Source organism: Ipomoea nil, unplaced genomic scaffold (assembly GCF_001879475.1).
Source record: "Ipomoea nil cultivar Tokyo-kokei standard unplaced genomic scaffold, Asagao_1.1 scaffold3147, whole genome shotgun sequence".
In the NCBI taxonomy this organism is placed as follows: domain Eukaryota; kingdom Viridiplantae; phylum Streptophyta; class Magnoliopsida; order Solanales; family Convolvulaceae; genus Ipomoea; species Ipomoea nil.
Genome location: NW_017619575.1, coordinates 1385776 through 1408137, shown reverse-complemented (window position 1 = coordinate 1408137; position 22362 = coordinate 1385776). Strand labels below are relative to the sequence as shown.

Here is a 22362-nt window from a genome sequence, read left to right as displayed (position 1 = left end):
CAAAGTTAGGCACCAAAATTAAAAAATTTTAAAGTTGTGCACCAAAAGTGATAGAACATCAAAAGTCGTGGGACCAAAAGTGAAATTAATTCAATATCAAAATGTCATTTTGTAATAATAATGATAATGATAATAATAATAATAATAATAACTGCAATAATCCGCATTGACACCTCAATTGGTGGCAAATTATATCGTGCACCGCGGTGCATAATCGATTATGCACCGCGCATTAAAACGACATCGTTTTGTTTAATGAAAAGAAACGGCATCTGTTTCCCGCCATTCCGCACCCTTCCACAAAAAGTAACTCTGTTATTCAGTTTCATTTGGTATATACTGAAGTTTCGGTTCAAACACAACTACAGTTTCATTTCGATATAACCGATATTTTGATATATACACTGCTGTTTTATTTCACCACAACTACAGTATCATTTTGATATAACTACAGTTTCATTTAATAATATAAAAATAATATCTGAGACAGTGTCAATTTAGATATACTGTTCTCAATTGGTCACATCGGTTAAGTTGGGGAAGAATAATAATAACTGCAAGCCTGCAACTATGCAAGATGCAAGATATTATAGTACAGTGACCATTGGGATTACTGCAACTATGCAAGATATTATAGTGACCGTTGGGATTACTGCAACTATGCAAGATATTATAGTGCGCATTGGGATACTACAAGAATTGGAAGGAAGATAGTGGTGTGATCATCATAAATCCCAAATCATAAACCAAGAGAACCACAACTTTTTTGAATGCTTTGTGATTTTATGAATCTCAATATCTGATCTTACCCCACCTCTCAGATATTTTTTTTGCTCTCAACGCTTTATTTCCAAATATATACTCCCTTCATTCTCTTCATCCTCACTGCACTCTCCACTTCCCTATCTGATCAGATAACATTATCATCTATCATATCTTCATAGCCACCATCCATGGCCGCCGCTACTCTCACCTCCTCCCTCTCCTCTAAACTCAAACCATCTTTCTTCGATGCCGCCAAATCATCGTTCAATGGAACGCCCGTTGTTTCTTCTCGCGTTCAGGCCGTCAAGGCTTCCTCTCATCACAACCTCTCAGTATCTGCATCGCACACCCCTTACAGCCTTGATTCCTTCAAGTTTCAACCCATCAAAGAATCCATCGTCGCCCGTGAAATGACCCGGAGATACATGACGGACATGATTACCTACGCCGACACCGACGTTATTGTGGTCGGAGCTGGTTCCGCCGGGCTTTCCTGCGCCTACGAGATCAGCAAGAACCCCAACGTCCGCGTCGCCATTATTGAACAGTCCGTCAGCCCCGGCGGTGGCGCGTGGCTCGGAGGACAGCTGTTCTCCGCCATGGTGGTGCGGAAACCGGCGCAGGTGTTCCTGGACGAGCTGGAAGTGGAGTACGAGGAGGCAGACAACTACGTTGTCATCAAACACGCGGCGCTCTTCACCTCCACCATCATGAGCAAGCTGCTGGCCAGGCCGAACGTGAAGCTGTTCAACGCGGTGGCGGCGGAGGATCTGATCGTGAAGAACGGCCGAGTGGGCGGAGTGGTCACCAACTGGGCTCTGGTGTCGATGAACCACGACACCCAGTCTTGTATGGATCCCAACGTTATGGAGGCCAAGATTGTCGTGAGCTCATGCGGCCACGACGGACCGTTCGGCGCCACAGGCGTTAAGCGGCTGAAGAGCATCGGAATGATCGATTCCGTGCCCGGAATGAAGGCCCTCGACATGAACACCGCCGAAGACGCAATCGTTAGGCTCACCAGGGAGATTGTTCCCGGGATGATCGTCACCGGCATGGAAGTCGCAGAAATTGATGGAGCTCCAAGAATGGTGATCATCAATTACTAACATTCATTTCATTTCATTATTGAACTTAAAATCAATGAAAACACTAATTCTAATTCTGGGTATGATCGAATTTGTTTCAGGGGCCAACATTTGGGGCGATGATGATATCAGGGCAGAAGGCGGCTCACTTGGCGTTGAAGGCTTTGGGTGAACCAAATGCGTTGGATGGGAGTGCAAGCGAAGTTGCAGCGCCGGAGCTCATCCTTGCCTCCGCCGAGAATGAAGAAATTGCTGATGCTTAAGACTTTAGATCATCGAAATTGTATGAACAATAATAATAAAATTGTTAGGAATGAAGGGGACATGAAGCCTTGTAGGTTCTCTTTTTAATTGGAGAGCTGAGGTTGATTGAGATTTAGATCGAATGGATATGCATGGTTGGCCACTTGGCTGTTTATGTTGTTTATGATTTCTTAAAAAGTTGCAAATATTTGTGTAATTTCAGCGGTACTAAGCTTAATGGCCCCTTATTGCTTCTATCTTGGAGGCGGTGATGGAGGCGAATCAATGGATGTGACACAAATAGTTACTCAGTATACACTATGTCGAGAGGGATAGGATGCCAGTACATAATAATATTCTGAGCAAAAGTTAAAGAAACAAGTGTATGAACTATTAAATTAGCTGATCTAGGAATAAACTTAAAGGAGCAATAAGTAAAAGAAGCACTATAAGTTCTGCAACCATTAATAGCATAGTTGACCTAAGAACGCAAAGGACCTCCGCTCGAGGACAAGTAATGCGAGAGAGTCAAGCAGTCTGTGTGAAGTTCCACCCTATGTTATCCCCGTCCCCTTAGCCAGGATAAGGCTCCTTTGCACGCAAGAGCCTCGGCCATTAGTAGAGAAAACCAGTTCGGCAGCTTGGTGTTGAAGGCCGCAATATAGCCTCTATCGTCGCTAAATAGCACAACTCTGACCATGGCACAATTTGGCATGGGTTTATAACCGGCGTCGAACCAGTATCTTCGCACCGGTGCAGCAGCGGGTGATGGCGGCCTGAACCGGGGGAGGTTGACGGCTGGCGTTCGGCTGGACGCTACACCAAGCATGCACGGCGGCGGCGGACGAAGCTACCTCCTCGGCGTTGGCAAGAAATGCTCTCGCACCGTCCCGTTTCAAGCTCTCCAAATATTGTATAAGATTGCAACTGTGGAAATCATTTGATTAGAGTCTAGAATATTCAAAACCTCTTCAAACCAAGTGTGAAAAACATTTGTCAAGATGTTGGGGATTGGAAGGTTGGATTCGCGCCATACGGAATTAGCAAAATCACACAATACCAAAGAATGTATAGTGTCTTCTTGATTGATACCACACATGGCACACAAAGGATCAACTTCCACCCTCTTATAAGTAAATTCTTAGTGGTAGAGAGAATATCACTCAAAGCTCTCCATAGAAAGGTTTTCCATTTTAGAGGAATTTTTAGGCACCACAACTTATTCCACTTATCAAAAGAGCCCACTTTACCAACATAATTTCCAACAATGGTTCTATAGCCACTCTTCACGGATAACAACTTTTGGGATCTCCATGCCAATACCAAGAATCCTAGTATTCTGGTGAAATTAGGATTTTCAAAATTCGAGATAGAGGGATAAATATTATTTGCAAAGCTGCTATGATGTTTTATAAATATTATTTTTAGATGAGGGATGTCATTTGACATAACAAGTGAGATCTTTGGTTCATGTAGCTTTATATATATCCTCAAAGGAGGTAATATGAAATTAAAAAAACATATAAAAGTTTTCACAAAATTAGGTGCAATTTACATTTAATACTATCATATGAAAATTACTAAAACAAGATAGAGAGTATTTCTAAAATTTAGGTGTAATTTCGAAAACATATGCAGATTTCTAAAATACTATAGAGATTTTTCTAAAATACTATAGAGATTATTACCAAAATCGAGGTGTAATATCCAAACACGACAAACACATATGAAGATTTTCAAACTAAGATAGAGAGTATTTTCAAAATTTATGTGGAATTTCCAAAAACATATGAAAATTTCCAAGATGAGATAGAAAGATTTATTGTTCTTGAAACTTGAAAGTGATGAAGTTAATACTAACATTGATAGTCCACGACACGATTTGCTCACTCTATGACTTGAGTGAAGAATTTGGCTTTCCACTCGTCATTGTATTCATAATTTGGCTTTCCACTCGATTATGCATTATCTACCTTTATTTAAAAAAAAAATGGCGTACAATAATCCAAAGACCCAAAAAATCTTAGTTCTTATATGCAATGCTAAATGTTGCATTCATTCATCTTAAAAAATCAAAAGAAAAATAATGGACCCAAATCACCCAATGGTTGATGGAAAATTAATTTAGGATAATAATAAGCTTTATGGTTTTTTTTTTAAAGACCCAAAAAGAAAATGGAAAGAAAGTAGGAGGGCCCAATTCTTGTATCTGATGATGAAGTGTCGCTTTACTACTGGACAGTCTCATAATCTCCACATCACATAGAATGCCCGATCCGAGTCTAGTCCAACCCGATGACCCGGAAGACCTAAAAGTCTCGGTCTTCCCCTTTCAACTCTCCCCTCTGTTCCTCCTGCAATTGCAAACCCTCAGAATTGAAGAGAACAATGGCGATCTCTTCAACTCCGACGCTCCTTCTCCTTGCCGCCCTCCTACTCCTCCTTGTTTCAGCCAACCATTCTCTGTCTCCGAACGATGCCGTATCGGAGTTGACCCGCCTCCGATCGCAGTCCCCCACCGGCGTAATTCACCTTACCGACTCGCTCATGAAGCGCATCAAGTCCGTCCCTGCTCCTCGCCCCTTTTCTATCCTCATCTTCTTCGACGCCCAGCAGCTCCACTCGAAAACGGAGCTCTCCTTGCCCGCCCTGAAGACTGAGTTCGCTCTCCTGGCATCCTCGTTCCTCACAAACAACCCCGATTCAAAGATCAACAGCAAGCTCTTCTTCTTCAACATTGAATTTCAGGAATCCCAGCAGACTTTCTCGCAATTTGGAGTCAATTCTTTGCCCCACATTCGTGTTGTCCCACCTTCAGCTACTGACCTGAAGAAGGATTCAATTCAAATGGACGCCTCGGATTTTTCCCGAATGGCGGAGTCGATGGCGGAGTTCGTGGAAACGAAAACAAAGCTCGAGGTCGGGCCGATTCATCGCCCGCCCGTTGTTTCTAAGAAGCAGATGATGTTTATAGCGGTCATTTTACTGATATGGAGTCCGTTTTTAATAAAAAAGATTCTTACTGGTCATACTCTTTTGCACGATAAGTATGTTTGGATGGCTGGGGCGATATTCGTCTACTTTTTCAGTGTCGGAGGGGTAATGCATAATATTATTAGGAAAATGCCTATGTTTTTGGCTGATAAGAATGATCCTGGGAAGTTGGTCTTCTTTTACCAAGGGTCTGGAATGCAGCTGGGAGCTGAGGGATTCTCTATCGGGTTCTTGTATACCATTGTTGGAGTGTTGTTAGCCTTTATGACTCATGTTCTGGTTCGGGTGAAGAGCAGGAGTGCACAGATGTCAGTCATGGCTTTCGCACTCTTTGTTTCATTCTGGGCTGTCAAGAAGGTGATTTCCTTGGATAATTGGAAGACTGGTTATGGGATACATGCTTACTGGCCTTCCAGTTGGATGTGAAGTGATGATCTATATTCGTGGTTCACTGAGTTAGCCTGATTTTAGTAGGTATGAATTTTGTACTAGCTTACTCTGTGTCCGATGGTATTGTTGAAACAATATTATTAACTAAAATTTCCAGATTCCTCTCACTTGTATGGACTACACGTTGTATTAAAGCATTTATATGCTAGTTGTACTTTTGAAAATGGATTGTATGCCTAATATGCACTGCTTATTATGTATGTGGGCAACTTCTTGTTCTAGCTTCTTAAAGTTGACTGATCCTGCAGCTCCCTATTTCATGGCAATGCTTTTTTATTTTTTTCTCTGAATCTTCTTTGTGCTCTACATGTTCTTTGAGCAAGTAACTATATGTTTGAACAGGTGTCAACTTTGTATTAGAGATGATGCTTAACAGTTTAAGTGATATCCAATTTCTGTAGCTGGTGATCTTATCTGCCTGGTCATTGATTTCATAAAATGCCTGTTGGAGTATACTTCTCAGTTCTCATGGCATACTTATGAAGGAAAATATGCATAGTATCATCATCATAAAAGCATTTGGTTGCATTTTCGTGGAAAAGATTTTAGTACATAAGAGTTTTGTTGCTTTTCAAAGAACTGTTTAGAAAACCTGACCTTGACATCCTCTTAGCTATTGTACTAAGAGTTCTGCTTCCTGTTGATTCCTTAATGTAGTCCTTTGAACCTGAACTACTTAACATCAGGGTTTCCTCCATCATTAGAAGCTCTTGCAAGGTTGGTGTAATCTCTAAACATGGTAATCATGTGAAATCACTTGGAAACTAAAACCACTTAAGTAACGTTTCCTCTGGTTTTAGGAGATATCACAAGTACATGTATGGATGTGCATACCATTAGCTTATTCCATTTAATAGAATATAATAAACCTATTTGACATACAGAATCTCTTTCCTAGACGACATAACCTCTATGTGCCTTGCAGATTTGGCCTTGTTTGATTCTTCCAAGTGTCTCAGACTTGATCCCTTTCATTATATTCTAACCAACTTCCATTCAAAGTTTTCTTTGAAGATTAATTTAGAATCTTGACAGTATTGATATGCATCCACTGTGATTCTTTGCCTTGAAGGGCAACTAAACTGGTTTGAATAGCCCTCAAACATTACTCAAGTCATCTGCTTATTATACTTCAGCAAAAATAAACAATTGAATGCCAAGAAATATTTTTCTCTAAGATCAGTGTCATACATAGTTGACTTAAGCAGATTGATGTCTAAACAGCTCTATAATTCTCTCCTTCATTAGCTTTTCCCCGTAAATAGTTGACTGAAGTAGATTTACATGTAAATGGTTTTATAATTCTGCAACAATAAGTTGTTGTCAAAGATCCACTGTGTGGATCACCTGGCTATGCTATTCTGGTTTTTGCCAGATATTCTGCTATTTGAGTTGTATTGTTTCCAAGTGTAGAACCCTTTCAGGGAAATTTTCTTGTATATGTAATTAATGTTCCATGTAAGAGATCTTGAACTTTTTATTCCCAAGCCCCATTGCAGGTCGTGGCTGCATTGTGAGGTCTATAGACCTTATTGCTTCGGTGAAGTGATACCCATGGAGTCCTCAAATCTAGTTACTAATGATGTGTCTATTCTTGAGATTTAAGTGATTTAACTTTATTAGTTAGTTCATTTTCATTTGCCTTGATATAAAGGGGACATAGCATGTGGTTAAAGAAACCACAACAATTTCATTCCAGCTTGTGATTGCCTTAACTGCATTTGATTGACTATTTGATGTCAGCATTGCTACATATCTCTGCCTTGAACAGATGAATATAATGCTGGCATTGCTCTGATACTATTATGCATCCAGCCCTACTTTATAATTATGGAGTATCATTCTGTGGAAATCGTTGCATTTGATTAGAATCCGTGCAGATACACTATGTAGATGGCAAAAGGTTTTTTTACAAAGAATATAGCCTTTTTTATTGGACAGATATGGTCTATGTTATGCAATCCAACTCCATCTCTTATCCATTTGATTTCCCAGACTTGAAGGTTCTTTCTCCTCTTTATTACGGAGTATTACTTAGCTATGCGTACTAGTGTTGAGGAGCCAGGAGTTTTTATTTTGTGAAATGATGGAGCTTTTGGCCAGGAAAGAATATATTCTGGTCTGACTCAAACCTGTCTCCATGGAAGTTAAACCATCCTCTCTGGGATATATATGACCCTTTTTCAAAGTCATGCAACATGCTTGCGTAGGATCTCTGAATCAGGTTTTGTTTATTATATGCACAAAAGTAAAAGAAGTGCTGGTGGTCGGCCAGAAAGCTTGAAGGGTTGGTTTGCTTCAAACAGATTTCACAGCTTTTTTTTTTCTTTTCTTTTTCTACAGAAGCACTTGTTATGCCTCTGTCACAACTTTAAATTGCTTACCCATGCAGCAGACTAGATACCCTTTACATTGCCTATATATATATACATACTATGATTCTTTTTCTTGATAACCGTTAATCATTTCCTACTTCTGTTGCCTTGCTTTTCTTTGTTGTTTGTTGAGAACAGAGAATGGGAGAGCAAATTGAAGTTGTTGGGAGATCATTTGTGGATCATTATTACCATCTCTTCGACAATGACCGCCCCTCTCTTCGCTCCCTCTATCAACCCAACTCAATGCTAACATTTGAGGGCCAGAAGTTGCAGGGCGGGGAAGACATCTGTGCCAAGCTTAACGCCTTGCCATTTGGGCAATGCCGCCATGTGGTTAGCACCGTCGACTCTCAACCATCATCCCTTGATGGCGGAATCATCATCTTTGTGAGTGGCAGCCTTCTATTGCCAGGAGAAGAGCATCCGCTCAGGTTTAGCCAGGTCCATTACTACATACCTTTCTTCTTCCATGATTTAACCACTTGTATGGTGTACTATAGCTATAGAACACAACCGTAAATTGTAATGGATTGTTCTGTGTTGCAGATGTTTCACTTGATTCCTACTGCAGAAGGAAGTTTCTTCGTGCAGAATGACGTTTTTCGCCTCAATTATGGCTGAACCCCAACTGGATTGGTTCTTGACTGATGAGGAAGAATTTCTTTCTTGTTTTTACTTCGAAATATGGATGGATTTGTTGAATCTATGAATAAATGTATTTTTTGTTGCAAATATATGCAACTCAAAACTAAGGTGCCATTTGATTCATCTATCATTCATGGGTGACTTGAAAGGGGTGGCTAAGTAGGTGTTATGATTCTTGTGTCTAAAGATTATGAGTTCGATTCTTGTCAATACTTTCTTGGTCAAGTCTATCCTGTGGTCTACCTATTAAAGTTTATCTCTTTTATGTGATTTACGGATTTTTACACAGTAGTGGAGTTTACTAAATAGGCTAATTACTCAAATAATAATTTCAATTTGTATTTACTTTTTAATGAACTAATTATTTTCATCAAAATTCAATTCAATTTAGTTTTAACCCGATTCAAATCAAAAGTAGACCTCACATATATTTGTATCACTTTTTATTATTTTATGCTAAAAATTCCAAAGCTCAACCTCAAATCTAAACTAAATTGATAGAGCTCATATCTATGGTGGAGATCAAATCGTATTATATTATTGAAAGAAAATTTCAAGTACAAGTGTACAACAACTCATCTACTAAACAATTGTCCCGAGGGCTTATTATCACTTTATTCATAAATTAAGATGAAAACCAAAACAGTGAGGGGGCGTTTGGTTCAGGTTATATTATATAACCAAGGGAATGTGACATTCCCGAGCTTACATTCCTATGTTTGGTTCATTTTCTCTGAGGGAATATAACATTCCCAGGGAATGTAACATTCCCTCCACATAGGATTTTGAAGGGAATGTGATTCCCTTCATTTTGTTAGGTAATGTAAGATAACTTTGCATATTTATGAATTTTGTCATTTTAATTCTAATTATTTAAAGATATATATTTTATGTTAGCTTATTAATATTATTATTAATAATATTATTATTATTATTATTATTATTATTATTATTATTGTAATTATATTATATATTTTTTATTACGTTATGTTAGTTTCAAGTTCAAGATTTTAGTTAATATTTCAAAATCATGTAATTATACATGATACCGTTATCTTATTTATTTAATTTAATTATTAAAGTTATTAAAATATATGAAAATATGTTAAGGATACTATATATATAAGATAACCCTAAACCAAACATGATTATATTACATACCTCAATTTTAACCAAACACAGGAATCTAACATTCCCAGTAATCTAATATTCCCAGCAATCTAACATTCCCTAAGGTAATCTTACATTCCCTAAGGTAATCTAACATTCCGTGAACCAAACGGCCCCTGAAGGATTAAGAAATCCACATACATATTCGAAAAAGCATTGCGAACTACAGAACTACTCCGTATTAATACTTTACCCTTTTTTACCAAGGCAATTCGAATGGGTTAATTTCCTATCCAATAATTGTGTATGATTTGATATGTCTAAAGGATTGATTGAAATAGTATAATTTTTCAACTTGTTAATGTAAATTAACAAGTTGGTCAAGTCATATATAAAAGTAATTTCAACCACTTGTTCAAAGAACAAGTTTTTTAACAATATTTGTTAACATTTTTCATAAAGAATGATAATGGGACTAATTATTACTCCGTATTTTCGTAATGGAGCTAGAAATATTGTTAATTGACAATTGTGATAAAAAATCATAAGACTTTAAAACTTAATAAAAATATTCATAAAATTAGATATGAAATATAATCATATCACAAATAAAAATATAATTAAAGGGCATAGTAATAAAAAATGGGTGCAATTAACAAGTTTTGAACCCTAAATTTTTAAGAACAATACATATATTAGAGTTACCTTAATGTTCAATAATTTATATATATTATAATAATAATATGTTATTTACTTGTACAATTTCTATTAAAACATTTTCTTTATATACACATATATAAAGGGTGGGTTGGAGAGGACAACTATACCTCATTGCCCTTTGGATCCACCCCTGGACCCTGGTTATTTGTCTTAAATTTAATTTAATAATCGAATGCATGTATCTATCACAATATAAAATTAGGCACAAGGTTTCAAAACTAATAATTCAGTGGGCAAAACAGTGATCGTGTCCTGCCTTTCCCGCAATTCACTCAAATCTTTTCCTTGATGATTATACAGAGTAGTACTTTTCTCAAATGTTGTGTAGCATGCATTTACTATTTAAGAATGTGTAGTAAATGTAAATGAGTTTATCAAACAAGCCAAGAATTTATGGTCTAGTGGCACCAAATTACACCCTCATATAGGAGGTTGCGGTATTGACTCTTTGTACTATTACATTGTAATAGAGTCGTAGCACTAAAAAAAAAGTCTGAAAGAACAGAGTTAGTAACACTAAAAAAAAAAAAGTTTTCAGGCTCATTTTGGATTTGATTTGCAAGCAAAGAAGGATCTCTAAGCTATACAATTCAAACTTTTCCTTTAAAAGGGTATTGTATATATAATAGTGCCCAAACTAATATGGGACAAGTGCTTCTTTCAAACCTTTCCAACTCAAATAAATTTATTTTGAGAATCAATTTCTGTAAGATATATTAAATATAATATATATATTATATATAATATATCTATGTATTTATATATAATAATATATAAATAGGAAGAGAGAGAGAAAGATTAGAATGAATAATGTTTATTAACTGGGATGATTTAACAAATGAAAATACACCACATATTTATACTAAGAGAAAGCTAATAAATAGGAAGCTAATGCTCCATGTACTACTCCTATAATCTAGGCATGTTCCACATTAACATACATGACTCGCCCATGTTTATTTTCATTAAATTCTTTGACTTGGTTTAATTACTAATAATATTAATAATAATATTATTATAACATTGCCTCCTTTAAACCAAGTTGGATATATTGGTCATCCCAATTTCCTTCTTCAATTTGAAAAAATGTCTCCGTCTTCAAGTTGGATATACTGACTTGTATTTCATTTTGTAAACCCACTTGACTCCAATTGGCTTCTTCCTAGGAGGTAAATCTGTTAACTCCCAGGTACCATTCTTTTCAATGGCGCGTATCTCTTCATCCATTGCCTTAAGCCAATGAGTTTCTGTAGCAACCTCCTCAAAAGTTAAAGGATCACAATCTGCAAAGAGAGCAAATTGAACAATCTCTTCATCAGAAAGGTCATTATCATGACCCAACACATAATCTTGCAAGCGAGCTGGTAAGTGGCGCTCGCGCTGAGATCGCCGAACTGACGACTCTGGCTGTGAAGGAGACTGGACATTATCTGGAATCGGTTGCTCTTCAACAATATTTTCAACAGCAGGAATAACAACTGAACTTTCATCTTTAGCTAACCAATCCCAAGCACCATATTCATCAAAAGTGACATCACGACTTATAACAACCCTTTTAGTTTCAGGATTGTATAGTTTATAAGCCTTTGAAACGTCACTATAACCAATGAATATGCATTTCTCACCTTTATCATCCAACTTCTTTCGCAATGGATCCGGCACATGTGCATATGCCAAACATCCAAAAACCTTGAGATATTTGATAGAGGGTTTTCTCCCACTCCATGCTTCTTCGGGTGTCTTATCCCGGACACTCTTAGTTGGACACCTATTCAACACATAGACAGCACAAGCAACAGTTTCTGCCCAAAAAGGCTTAGGCAGATTCTTGGATTTCAACATGCACCTTACCATATCCATGATAGACCTATTCTTCCTCTCAGCCACTCCATTTTTTTGTGGAGTGTATCTAGCTGTCATCTGATGTTGAATACCCTTCTTCTTCAGAAAATCATCACAAGCAATATATTCTGTACCTCTATCAGTTCTCAAGATTTTAATTTCATAACCACTCTGCTTTTCAACAAAAGCCTTAAATTGTTTGAAAACATCACATGCTTCAGACTTTTGCTTCAGAAAGTAAACCCATGTTTTCCTACTGAAATCATCCATGAAAGTAATAAAGTACTTACAACCTCCATGTGAGGGAACCTCCAACGAACACAGGTCTGAGTGAACAATCTCCAACTGTTTTGTAGCTCTCCTTGACTTGCCCACGGGAAAGGGATCTATATGCTTCTTCCCAATCACACAAATCTCACATATACGATCAGAGACATTCACAACAGGTAAATCAGAAACAAGTTCCTTTCTCGCAAGATAGTTTATCCCAGAGAAATGGAAATGCCCAAACCGCATATGCCATAGCCAATTATCATCACAAACTTCAGAATTAAAGCAATCAAGGAGAGTATGCTTAATTTTCAAAGGAAATAGACGATTTTGGGACATATTTACCTTTGCAATCAAAACTCCTTTAGCATCTTCAATGGTACAACACCCCTGAGCAATATGTATCTTATATCATTTTTCTGACAACTGACCCAAACTCACAAATTTTGGTGTAGTTCAGGAACATAGAACACATCGGATATAAAATTGTGAGTACCATCCTTCAACTGAATAGAGATTTTACCTTTTCCCAAAATTGGCACCTTTGACTTATTGCCAAACGTTACTTCAGACCGGACTGATTCATCTAGTTCGGAAAACAATTATTTCTTCCCACACATATGGTTACTACACCCAGTATCCAAGAACCATATGTTCTTATCAGCAGAAAAACTATCACTGGCTAAAAGTAAGGTTTCAGAATTCTCACCAGACTTTTCAGCAATGTTTGCTTGATTTCCACGATTGTTGTCCTCATTATACCAACAATCTGCAATCTTGTGTCCATACTTGCCACAATTGTAGCAATGAAATGGAAATTTACCTTGTTTGGTATTACATCCACCTCTTCCTTGGTTGGAGTTACCACGTCCTCCTCCTTGGTTGAAGTTACCACGACCTCTTCCACTAGAACCTTCTCTTCCTCTTCCACGACCTCTACCAGATCCTCCACCTCTTTGATTAGTGCCAGTCACATTAAGGGTGACTTGACTCTTCAAAGCTTCTCTGCTAGTGGTTCCGATTTTGATGCAATCCTGTCAATATGACTTTCTACCATACCTTTCAGCTCTGCAATTGATAAGAGCTCGGTTTTGTGTGACTCTGTGATCGAAGCCACCACATGGTCATACTTCATCGGCATAGTTCGAAGAACTTTTTCAACCACTGCACCATCTTCAATCATATCTCCATATAGCCTCATCTTATTCACCATATCAATAAGACGAGTGAAATACGCATCTACTGTTTCTGTAGAGGTCATCTCACAATTATCGTACAACCTTCTCAACGACTACAACTTAGACTTCTGTGCCCGATCGACTCCTTTGTGTGACACCTTTAAGATGTCCCAAGCTTGTTTTGCTGTTTGAGCACGAGCTAATTGCCCAAAAATGGAATAATGAACACCTTGGTGAATCTGACCCAAGGCCAATTTATCTCGCCCGTATAGCGACTGCATCAGCTCCTTCGGGTAGACTGGGATCAACAAAGCTCCAAAGATTTCGAGCTTGCAAATGTGTGGACATCATAATTTGCCAATAATTGTAATCGAGTTTACCGTCCAATTTGGGACCCGACCATACAATATTGAAATTTGTTGCCATATTTCACTACGGGAAATATTTCGGGGTTGAAAGATTGACTGGCTCTAATACCAAATGTAAGATATATTAAATATAATATATATATTATATATAATATATCTATGTATTTATATATAATAATATATAAATAGGAAGAGAGAGAGAGAAAGATTAGAATGAATAATGTTTATTCACTGGGATGATTTAACAAATGAAAATACACCACATATTATACTAAGAGAAAGCTAATAAATAGGAAGCTAATGCTCCATGTACTACTCCTATAATCTAGGCATGTTCCACATTAACATACATGACTCGCCCATGTTTGTTTTCATTAAATTCTTTGACTTGGTTTAATTACTAATAATATTAATAATAATATTATTATAACAATTTCTCATTCACTCATTATTCGTTTTGAACGTACCATATCAATTTTTTCATCATATGAGGAAGATTGCGAATCCACTTTAACCTGACTTAAATCAGGAGTAAGCCCCACATATATTTATACCACAAAAATAGTCACTTGAAAAATACCATTTTATGCTAAAAATTTCACGTGTATTGTGTTAGGACCTTTAAAATTATATTTTGTTCATTCTGTGACCCATTTTGAGACCTTTTTATCCAAATTTTTTAAAAATATTTATTTTGTATATTACAATACTTAATACTACAAGAAGTACGTACAATAATGAGGAAATTACACTTTTGGTCCTGTGACTATTGGGGTCTTGTTAATTTAAGTATGTGACTTTAAAAATTAACAATTTAGTCCCGTAACTATGCAATTTTTAACACATTTGATCCTCCCGGCCAAATCACCGGTGAAATGTTGCTGGAAAAACGTAAATATTTTTAAATTGTTTATTCTTGAGGGCAAAACAGTAAATTTAAGCAAGCAACTTTGGCATCATATGGTTCTGAAAGAAACCCAGTGCAACCTTCATAGTATCGCCGACCTTTCCAAGCTTTGCCAATGCTCTAATACATAATGAAACTAATAATCAATTAAAATTGGTTTAAAATGCATGCAGGACTTCTAGATTTTCTCAAAATCAATTAAATAAATTGGTTACAATTCCATGAGCTACTGAGTTTAACATCCCCTGTTTCCAAGCTTCTCGGCAACGGTCTCTTGACGGCAACGAATTATATCCAAATATTGGTGCTCCCCGAATCTAAACAATGCAGGGGGGGGGGGGGGGGTTGGGGGCAGCATTGCTTGAAACCATGATAAATCCCTAAATCTAACCACTATTTCGGAAAAAGTCGACGGAAATGGAAAATTCGGCGCTGTTCTTCGTGTACAGAGATCCAAATTCTTAGGAGAAAGAAATGCCGTCCGCTGCCAACGGAAGACTGCATAGGCCATTATTTTAGGCTGTGAAATTGACAACAAAATCGTAAGAGAACAGCGTACAACACGGTTGCCTTACGCCCTTTGCTTGCCTATTCAATGGTATGATTTGACGCCGGTGTGCGGTGGCGATGGGTGAGTTCGGCGGACTCCGGGCGACTGACTAGTGAGTGGCGAGGATTGAGTTGCTGACTTCAGCTTAGGTTAGTCACATGGGCGATGAATTAACTTAAATTATTGACCATTTTGTCCCTATAAATAAACAATTTAAAATCATTTACGTTTTTCCGGCAACATTTCACCGGTCATTTGGCCGGGAGGACCAAATGTGTTAAAAATTGTATAGTTACAGGACTAAATTGTTAGTTTTTAAAGTCACGTACTGAAATTAACAAGACACCAATAGTTGTAGGACCAAAAGTGTAATTTCCTCTATAATAAATTTATAAAATGAAGAGAAAATATCAAATAGGCATCAAAATTTACATGAAAAGTTAATTATGCCCTTCAATTTTTAAAGTTGCAATTCAACCTATCAATATTTTATTTTGATGTAATAAAGTCCAAAAAATCGGTTAGTCACCTATAATAGCATATCAATAGGGTTCCGACAACCCTTTGGCACTATTTTCGACCATAAATTGACCGGTGACCGGTGCCGATCGCTAGTTACCATAGAAAAATCCGGAGGAGGCGATCAAGTTCTGGTCACTTTTGGAGAAGCGACTGTTCTGGTCACCTTCTCTGTTCTTCTATGGTGATCGGCGATAGGTGCCGGTCGTTGGTCTATTTGTGGTCGAAAATAATGTTTGAGGGTTGACAGAACTTTAGTGACCGGCTATTACAGAGTACTAATTGATTTTTGGACTTCATCGCATTAAATTAAATATATTAATGAGTTTAATTGCAATTAAAAAAAAATTAAGGACTTAATTTACTTTTTAAGTAAAGTTTGATGGTTTATTTGATGTTTTTTACTCTCTAAGGAAAATAATTGGTGTACTCCCATTTTAAACTCCCAACTTGTACTCCCTCTCACATGTTTTTGATGTAAATACTTTTCAGTGGACCCACATGATGAAAATAACCAATCCTGATTTGCCACCTCAGGAAGTATAAATGATAGAGTAAATTTTGGGAGTCTATGTAGTAAAACTCTTTTCTAAAATGAATATTGTATTAGTAGTGAGCAAAACCGATTCCTCAAAGTACTATGATGAGTTGGATACCATACAAATATATATTTTTTGATGGGATGGGGACAAATTAAAGTGACAAGTGAGTTCGATTGACATGTGTGTATTAATTAGTAATTGTCTAAGTGTGCTGTTTAATTTCACAATTAATTAATCAAAATTTATTTTGAGTATTAATTGATTTTTTTTTTAATGCTACTGACTCTATTACAAATTGTTCAAGCAATGCACGTTTTCTATTTTACACACATTTTTACCAAAACTAAACACAAATTAAACTAACCACATTAATTAATGCTAACAAAAATTATTCAACCCTACTTAAACTGTATGCTCAAGCGAATTAAGCTTATGACAGGTTATTTTAAATGGTTGTGCTATCAAGTGGCGGGATTTTTTATTTTTTATTTTTTTTGGTGCCATGGAGGGGCAATACAGTCTATGCAACTATGTGGATTATGGTTTTAAAACAATGTCATTTTGTATAAAAAAAAAAAAAATTAACGTGACATGTTGCAATATACATTTTTATAATTCATAATGTACATTATTCTAACATATAAAATACATTATTTTAAAACATATTGTACATTAACTTACCCTAAAAGTTTCATTATTTTAACTTACAATGTACATTATTCTAACACATAAAGTATATTATTCTAACACATAATGTATATTATTTTAACATATAATGTACATTATTTTATTTTAAAAATTTCATTATTTTAACACATATTATACATTATTTTAATTCATAATATACATTATTTTAACTCAAAAAATTTAGCTACATCTTATCATTTTCGACACTGGTACGGGGTACCCACAATAATTTGCCATGGAGGGGCCGGTCGTTGCCCACTTACAATCTAGCAATAATGGTTTAACTATAGCTAGCTTTGGAATGTCTGTCCAAGCCAAAGACAGCGTGATCTTTTAAGATTCATAAGAATTGAAACACGTGTGTACTATTTTATAGGTAAGTTAATGTGTGGACTATGATTCATATGGTGTTATATGAATGATAAAAATAAGGTATATTTTTAATATATTAAAAATACATTATTTGTGTATTAAATATATATTATATAAAATAATATATTTTTTTAATACAAAGTTCATTTTTAATATACTAAAAGTACATTATTTTTGAACTAAATATATATTATTTTATAGTATACAAATTATGCTCCACACAATAATGATTTTATTTTATGATTTCCTTACTTTTGAGAAAATGGTCAAATAGGCACTCGAACTTTAGCTTAAAAGTTAATTAGACCCCTAAACTTTTTAAAAGTGCAATTACACCCATCAACAATTAATTTAGGTGCAATAAGCACAAAAACAAGTTAATGACCTGCTATCACATGTCATTAGGGTTCAGGCCACCTTTCGGCGAAATTTTCGGCAAAAAAATGTGATCGGCGACTGACTGGTGAAATTTCCGGCAAAAAAAAAAAAAAAAAAAAAAAAGTGACCGACGATCGACGAATGGTCGCCGCCGGTCACTTTTTTGCCGAAAATTTCGCCGGTCACTTTTTTTTTTCTTTGCTGGAAATTTCGCAGGAAGGTGGCCTGAACCCTAATGATCTGACCTGTGATAGCAGGTCATTAACTTGTTTTTAGGCTTAATTGCACCTAAATGAATTGTTGATGGATGTAATTGCACATTTAAAGAGTTTAGGGGCCTAATTGACTTTTAAGTTAAAGTTCGAGAGCCTATTTGACTCTTTTCCCAAAAGTTTTTATGAACCAGTAAATCAAGATCACTACTGGAAATTATGAAATTTCCGACCACCTGAAAGTGATCTTAAATCAAATTGAAAGCAAAAAGTGGTCGGAAATAGTTATAAAGGTTCTTCCGAACACCAAAAGTGGTCAGAACAAAGCTTTCGACTTGATTTAAAATCATTTTCAGGTGGTCGGAAATTCCATAATTTTCAACCGTGGATTCACTTAATAAAGAAAAATACCTTGACAACCTAGTAATCAAATTATTAACTTAGTAACCATAAGATTTCCTTTGATTTTTAGTGTGGTGACTTATAATTTTGTTGGTTTGAACCAGTCAATTTTGAATAATCTAAACTAGTTTATTTCTTTGTGGTCGGTTAAGCTCACAAGAGAATTTTTACCTATTGTACATTTTCAAGTAGCTAGTGGCTTGGCTTGAAGTTTCCCTTGTCATCTGAAAAAAAAAAAAAAAAAAAAAAAAAAAAAAAAAAAAAAAAAAAAAAAAAAAAAACCTGAGACAACTCCAACTAACTTAATTGGATTTTAATTTTATAACTACAGAGTTTTAAATTTAACTCCAACTATGAGGAGTTAGATTGGTTTATTTACTTGTAATCTTTTATGAATCAGAGTTACAAGTTATATATTTATCTTATCACTCCAAAAAAAAAAAAAAAAAAAAAAAAATACATACATTGAGTAACTCTTAGCGATTGAAGAATAATTAATATAATAATTTGTTTCTTTTTAGTACACTAGCGTGGTCATGCCTGTCTGCCATTATTCTATTTAAGAATCTCAGTGGATCATAGCAACTTCAAAGAAAAGACTGACTAAGCTAAGCTCACTAGCCATGGCGACAACCTCACACCTACCACTCCTCTTCACTCCCAAAAGAAAACCATCCTCTTGCAGAGCTCTCTATGTCCTTCTGTACTTAGCTGCTATTGTGGGCTCAGTTGCATTGGTTTCAATCTGGGCTTTAAGAACCTCCTCGTCTTCTCCGTCTCTCTGGAAAGCCCGTGTGTGTGATCCGGCTCATGATCCACCGTCTTGCATGGCGATTGTGTCCGAGGTATCATCCGCCGCTCCGACAGAAACCGACGGCGTAGCCTTACTGCAAATGCTTTTGCACTCGTCGTTGCTGCGAATCCAAGACGCCGTCAAGTTGTCGGCTAATGTCAACCGTCGGATCAACGACCGGAAGGTGCAGGCGGCCGTGGCGGACTGTATGGAGTTGCTGGACTTGTCTCAGGACAAGGTGATGGATTCAATGGTGGCTCTCGGAAATCTTTCGGCCCGAGCCCGAACGGACGCCCATTCTTGGCTGAGTAGCGTATTGACGAACCACGACACGTGCTTAGACGGGCTTTCCGAGCCCGCTCGGTCCATAATGGAGCCCATGATCAAAGACTTGATCTCCCGGGCGAAATCTTCGCTGGCCGTTTTGGTTGCGGTGGCGCCGTCTACTGAGGACGATCTCCGGGCACTCAACGGCGAGTTCCCGTCGTGGGTTAGCGCTAGCGATAGGCGGCTTCTGGAAGCTTCGGCGAACGCCGTGGCTGCCAATGTGGTGGTGGCCAAGGATGGCAGCGGGAAGTACAAGACCGTCGCAGAAGCGGTGGCGTCGGCACCGGATAATGGCAAAACACGGTATGTTATCTATATCAAGAAAGGAACGTACAAAGAAAATGTAGAGATAGGTAAGAAGAAGACAAACGTGATGCTCATCGGCGATGGATTGAGCGCTACAATCATCACCGGCAGCTTGAACTATGTGGATGGAGCAACCACCTTCAACTCTGCTACAGTTGGTAAGACAATTTCCTACCTTTCATCATTTCTACTTTCTCAAACTTTTTGATATTATATGCATATCTACTTATTTTTAAATTTTAATCATGAGGAAAACCTACCGTCAATATCTAATTGTGGGTGTGCCTTAGTAAATTATAACCTGTGATTCTAGCTATATTAAAAAAGCACAATAATATAAACAAGTTTAGATTATTCATAGTTGACTGAGCTTAAATCCAAAAGACTAAAAAGTAACTATTATGGATAGTTGAATTTATAACCTTGTATGATTTATCTTGTACAGCTAAAACAACTCTTTGGTTAGATACTTAAGTATGAATTGATCGATTATGAACAAGTTAGACTGATTTATTTTTTTATGATTCTTTATCTATTAGAATTATAAAGCGATCACTTTCAATTAGCCACTGTGTACTTATGTGTAAATAAAAAAATAATAATTTTAGGTTGGGCTTATAACGCGAAAAACGTACTAATTTATAGTATAGTTTCACCTATAATTACAGAATGTGGGTCTGTGGGGTTCAAAATACCTTCTCGAAATTGGAGTGCAAATTGTTTATATCACTTACGTTTCTTTCTTACACCTAACCATTTAAAAATTTGCATAATTATTAAGCGCTATATATATATATTTTTGGTTGGTTTGGGTTGGGCCATGTATTTACATTTGGACTAACAAATTTGTAATTGGGCTGATGATCTGCAAATCCAGCTGCCGTTGGGGATGGGTTCATAGCCCAAGATCTCCGCATCCAAAACACAGCCGGGCCGGAGAAGCACCAAGCGGTGGCGCTGCGGCTCGGAGCGGACCAATCCGTCATCAACCGCTGCAAAATCGACGCCTACCAAGACACTCTCTACGCCCACAGTCAGCGGCAATTCTACCGGGACTGCTACATCACCGGCACTGTGGACTTCATCTTCGGCAACGCCGCGGCAGTGATCCAAAACTCGCAAGTCGTAGCCCGCAAGCCCATGGCCGCGCAAAAGAACATGGTGACGGCCCAAGGTCGGACCGACCCGAACCAAAACACGGGGACGTCGATCCAAAACTGCAATGTATCACCCAGCTCGGACCTGGGCCCGGTTAAGGGGACCATACAAACATATTTGGGCCGACCGTGGAAAGAGTACTCAAGAACAGTGTTCATGGAGTCCAACATTGGGGACCACATCGATCCAGCTGGTTGGTTTCCATGGGATGGCGACTTTGCATTGAAAACTTTGTATTATGGGGAGTATATGAACAGGGGACCAGGTGCCGGTACTAGCAAGAGAGTGAATTGGCCGGGATATCACGTCATCACCGACAAAGCGGAGGCGATGAAGTTCACGGTGGCGCAGCTGATCCAAGGCGGTTCCTGGTTGAAGAATACCGGAGTGGACTACACCGAGGGACTGTAAAAATAAAATAAAATAAGACTTGTATCCGGAAGACTAAAAATAAAGTATGAGTCTTAATTTTATTATCGTTCACTCCTATTATATTGATCAAATATCTATGAAGTCCCTCTACGGCTGTATTGTAATGTTTTGTTCTATTTAGTACTTTTACCTTTATTTTATTTAATTTAGTTTCTCTACTTTAAAAAGTGATGAAACTAAGGATAATAGTTAACGGTGTTAAATTGTCAGCACCACGTAACCTAAATTAATAGTAACATTAACACTGTTAACTATTGTCTTCAATTGAACAAAATAAAAATATAATGACTAAATTGAACAAAACACTATAATACATGATCTCGTAGATACTTTGACCATTAGAAACAGGTTTTAAGCAAGCAAGACATCTCACTCACTAAACAATGCCATTATAGGAGCATCAATACTTATATTTTATTGAGCCTAAGACATACATATTGGTCATAATAACTTAGGCAGTATAATACAAATAATTACAAGCAGAAAACAATAGTAGAATAAGTTAACCAAACTTTCAACTTAATTTATAAAAATACACTTTAATGTGGCCTAACCAACATGTCAAGGAGTTGATATAGAAATTATAAACAAGTAATGAATAAATGGTATTAAAATTGAATAATTAATTAAGAAGTAAGAGTGAGAGTCAACCAATGAAATGGACATGAAATACAGAGTTGATGAACCAAAAGAAATGGTACAATGAAAATTAGTGGAGCTTCTGCT

The 22362-nt window shown here is 37.0% G+C and overlaps 4 protein-coding genes across 5 annotated transcripts; all 4 read left to right on the top strand.

Annotated features, from left to right (window-relative positions):
* Window positions 1–868: 868 nt before the first annotated feature.
* On the top strand, window positions 869–2309 carry LOC109167290 (thiamine thiazole synthase 2, chloroplastic-like). The gene is made up of 2 exons (XM_019316307.1): window positions 869–1856; window positions 1955–2309. The coding sequence occupies exons 1-2, from the start codon at window positions 954–956 to the stop codon at window positions 2114–2116; spliced, it is 1065 nt and encodes a 354-aa protein (XP_019171852.1). The 5' UTR covers window positions 869–953; the 3' UTR covers window positions 2117–2309.
* Window positions 2310–4402: 2093 nt separating this feature from the next.
* LOC109167217 (probable dolichyl-diphosphooligosaccharide--protein glycosyltransferase subunit 3B) lies at window positions 4403–5749 on the top strand. Its single transcript, XM_019316188.1, has one exon. It carries the CDS (start codon window positions 4485–4487, stop codon window positions 5514–5516), a length of 1032 nt encoding a protein of 343 aa, XP_019171733.1. The 5' UTR covers window positions 4403–4484; the 3' UTR covers window positions 5517–5749.
* A 101-nt stretch (window positions 5750–5850) lies between these two features.
* On the top strand, window positions 5851–8769 carry LOC109167218 (nuclear transport factor 2). 2 transcript variants are annotated; one of them, XM_019316190.1, is made up of 3 exons: window positions 5851–7827; window positions 8054–8359; window positions 8465–8769. In XM_019316190.1, exons 2-3 carry the CDS (start codon window positions 8057–8059, stop codon window positions 8537–8539), a joined length of 378 nt encoding a protein of 125 aa, XP_019171735.1. In that variant the 5' UTR covers window positions 5851–7827; window positions 8054–8056; the 3' UTR covers window positions 8540–8769. The 2 variants fall into 2 exon arrangements, with proteins under 2 accessions (XP_019171735.1, XP_019171734.1); XM_019316189.1 differs by lacking the exon at window positions 5851–7827 and having other exon boundaries at window positions 7835–8359.
* A 10424-nt stretch (window positions 8770–19193) lies between these two features.
* LOC109167216 (pectinesterase) lies at window positions 19194–21752 on the top strand. Its single transcript, XM_019316187.1, has 2 exons — window positions 19194–20204; window positions 20924–21752. Exons 1-2 carry the CDS (start codon window positions 19244–19246, stop codon window positions 21613–21615), a joined length of 1653 nt encoding a protein of 550 aa, XP_019171732.1. The 5' UTR covers window positions 19194–19243; the 3' UTR covers window positions 21616–21752.
* Window positions 21753–22362: the final 610 nt, after the last annotated feature.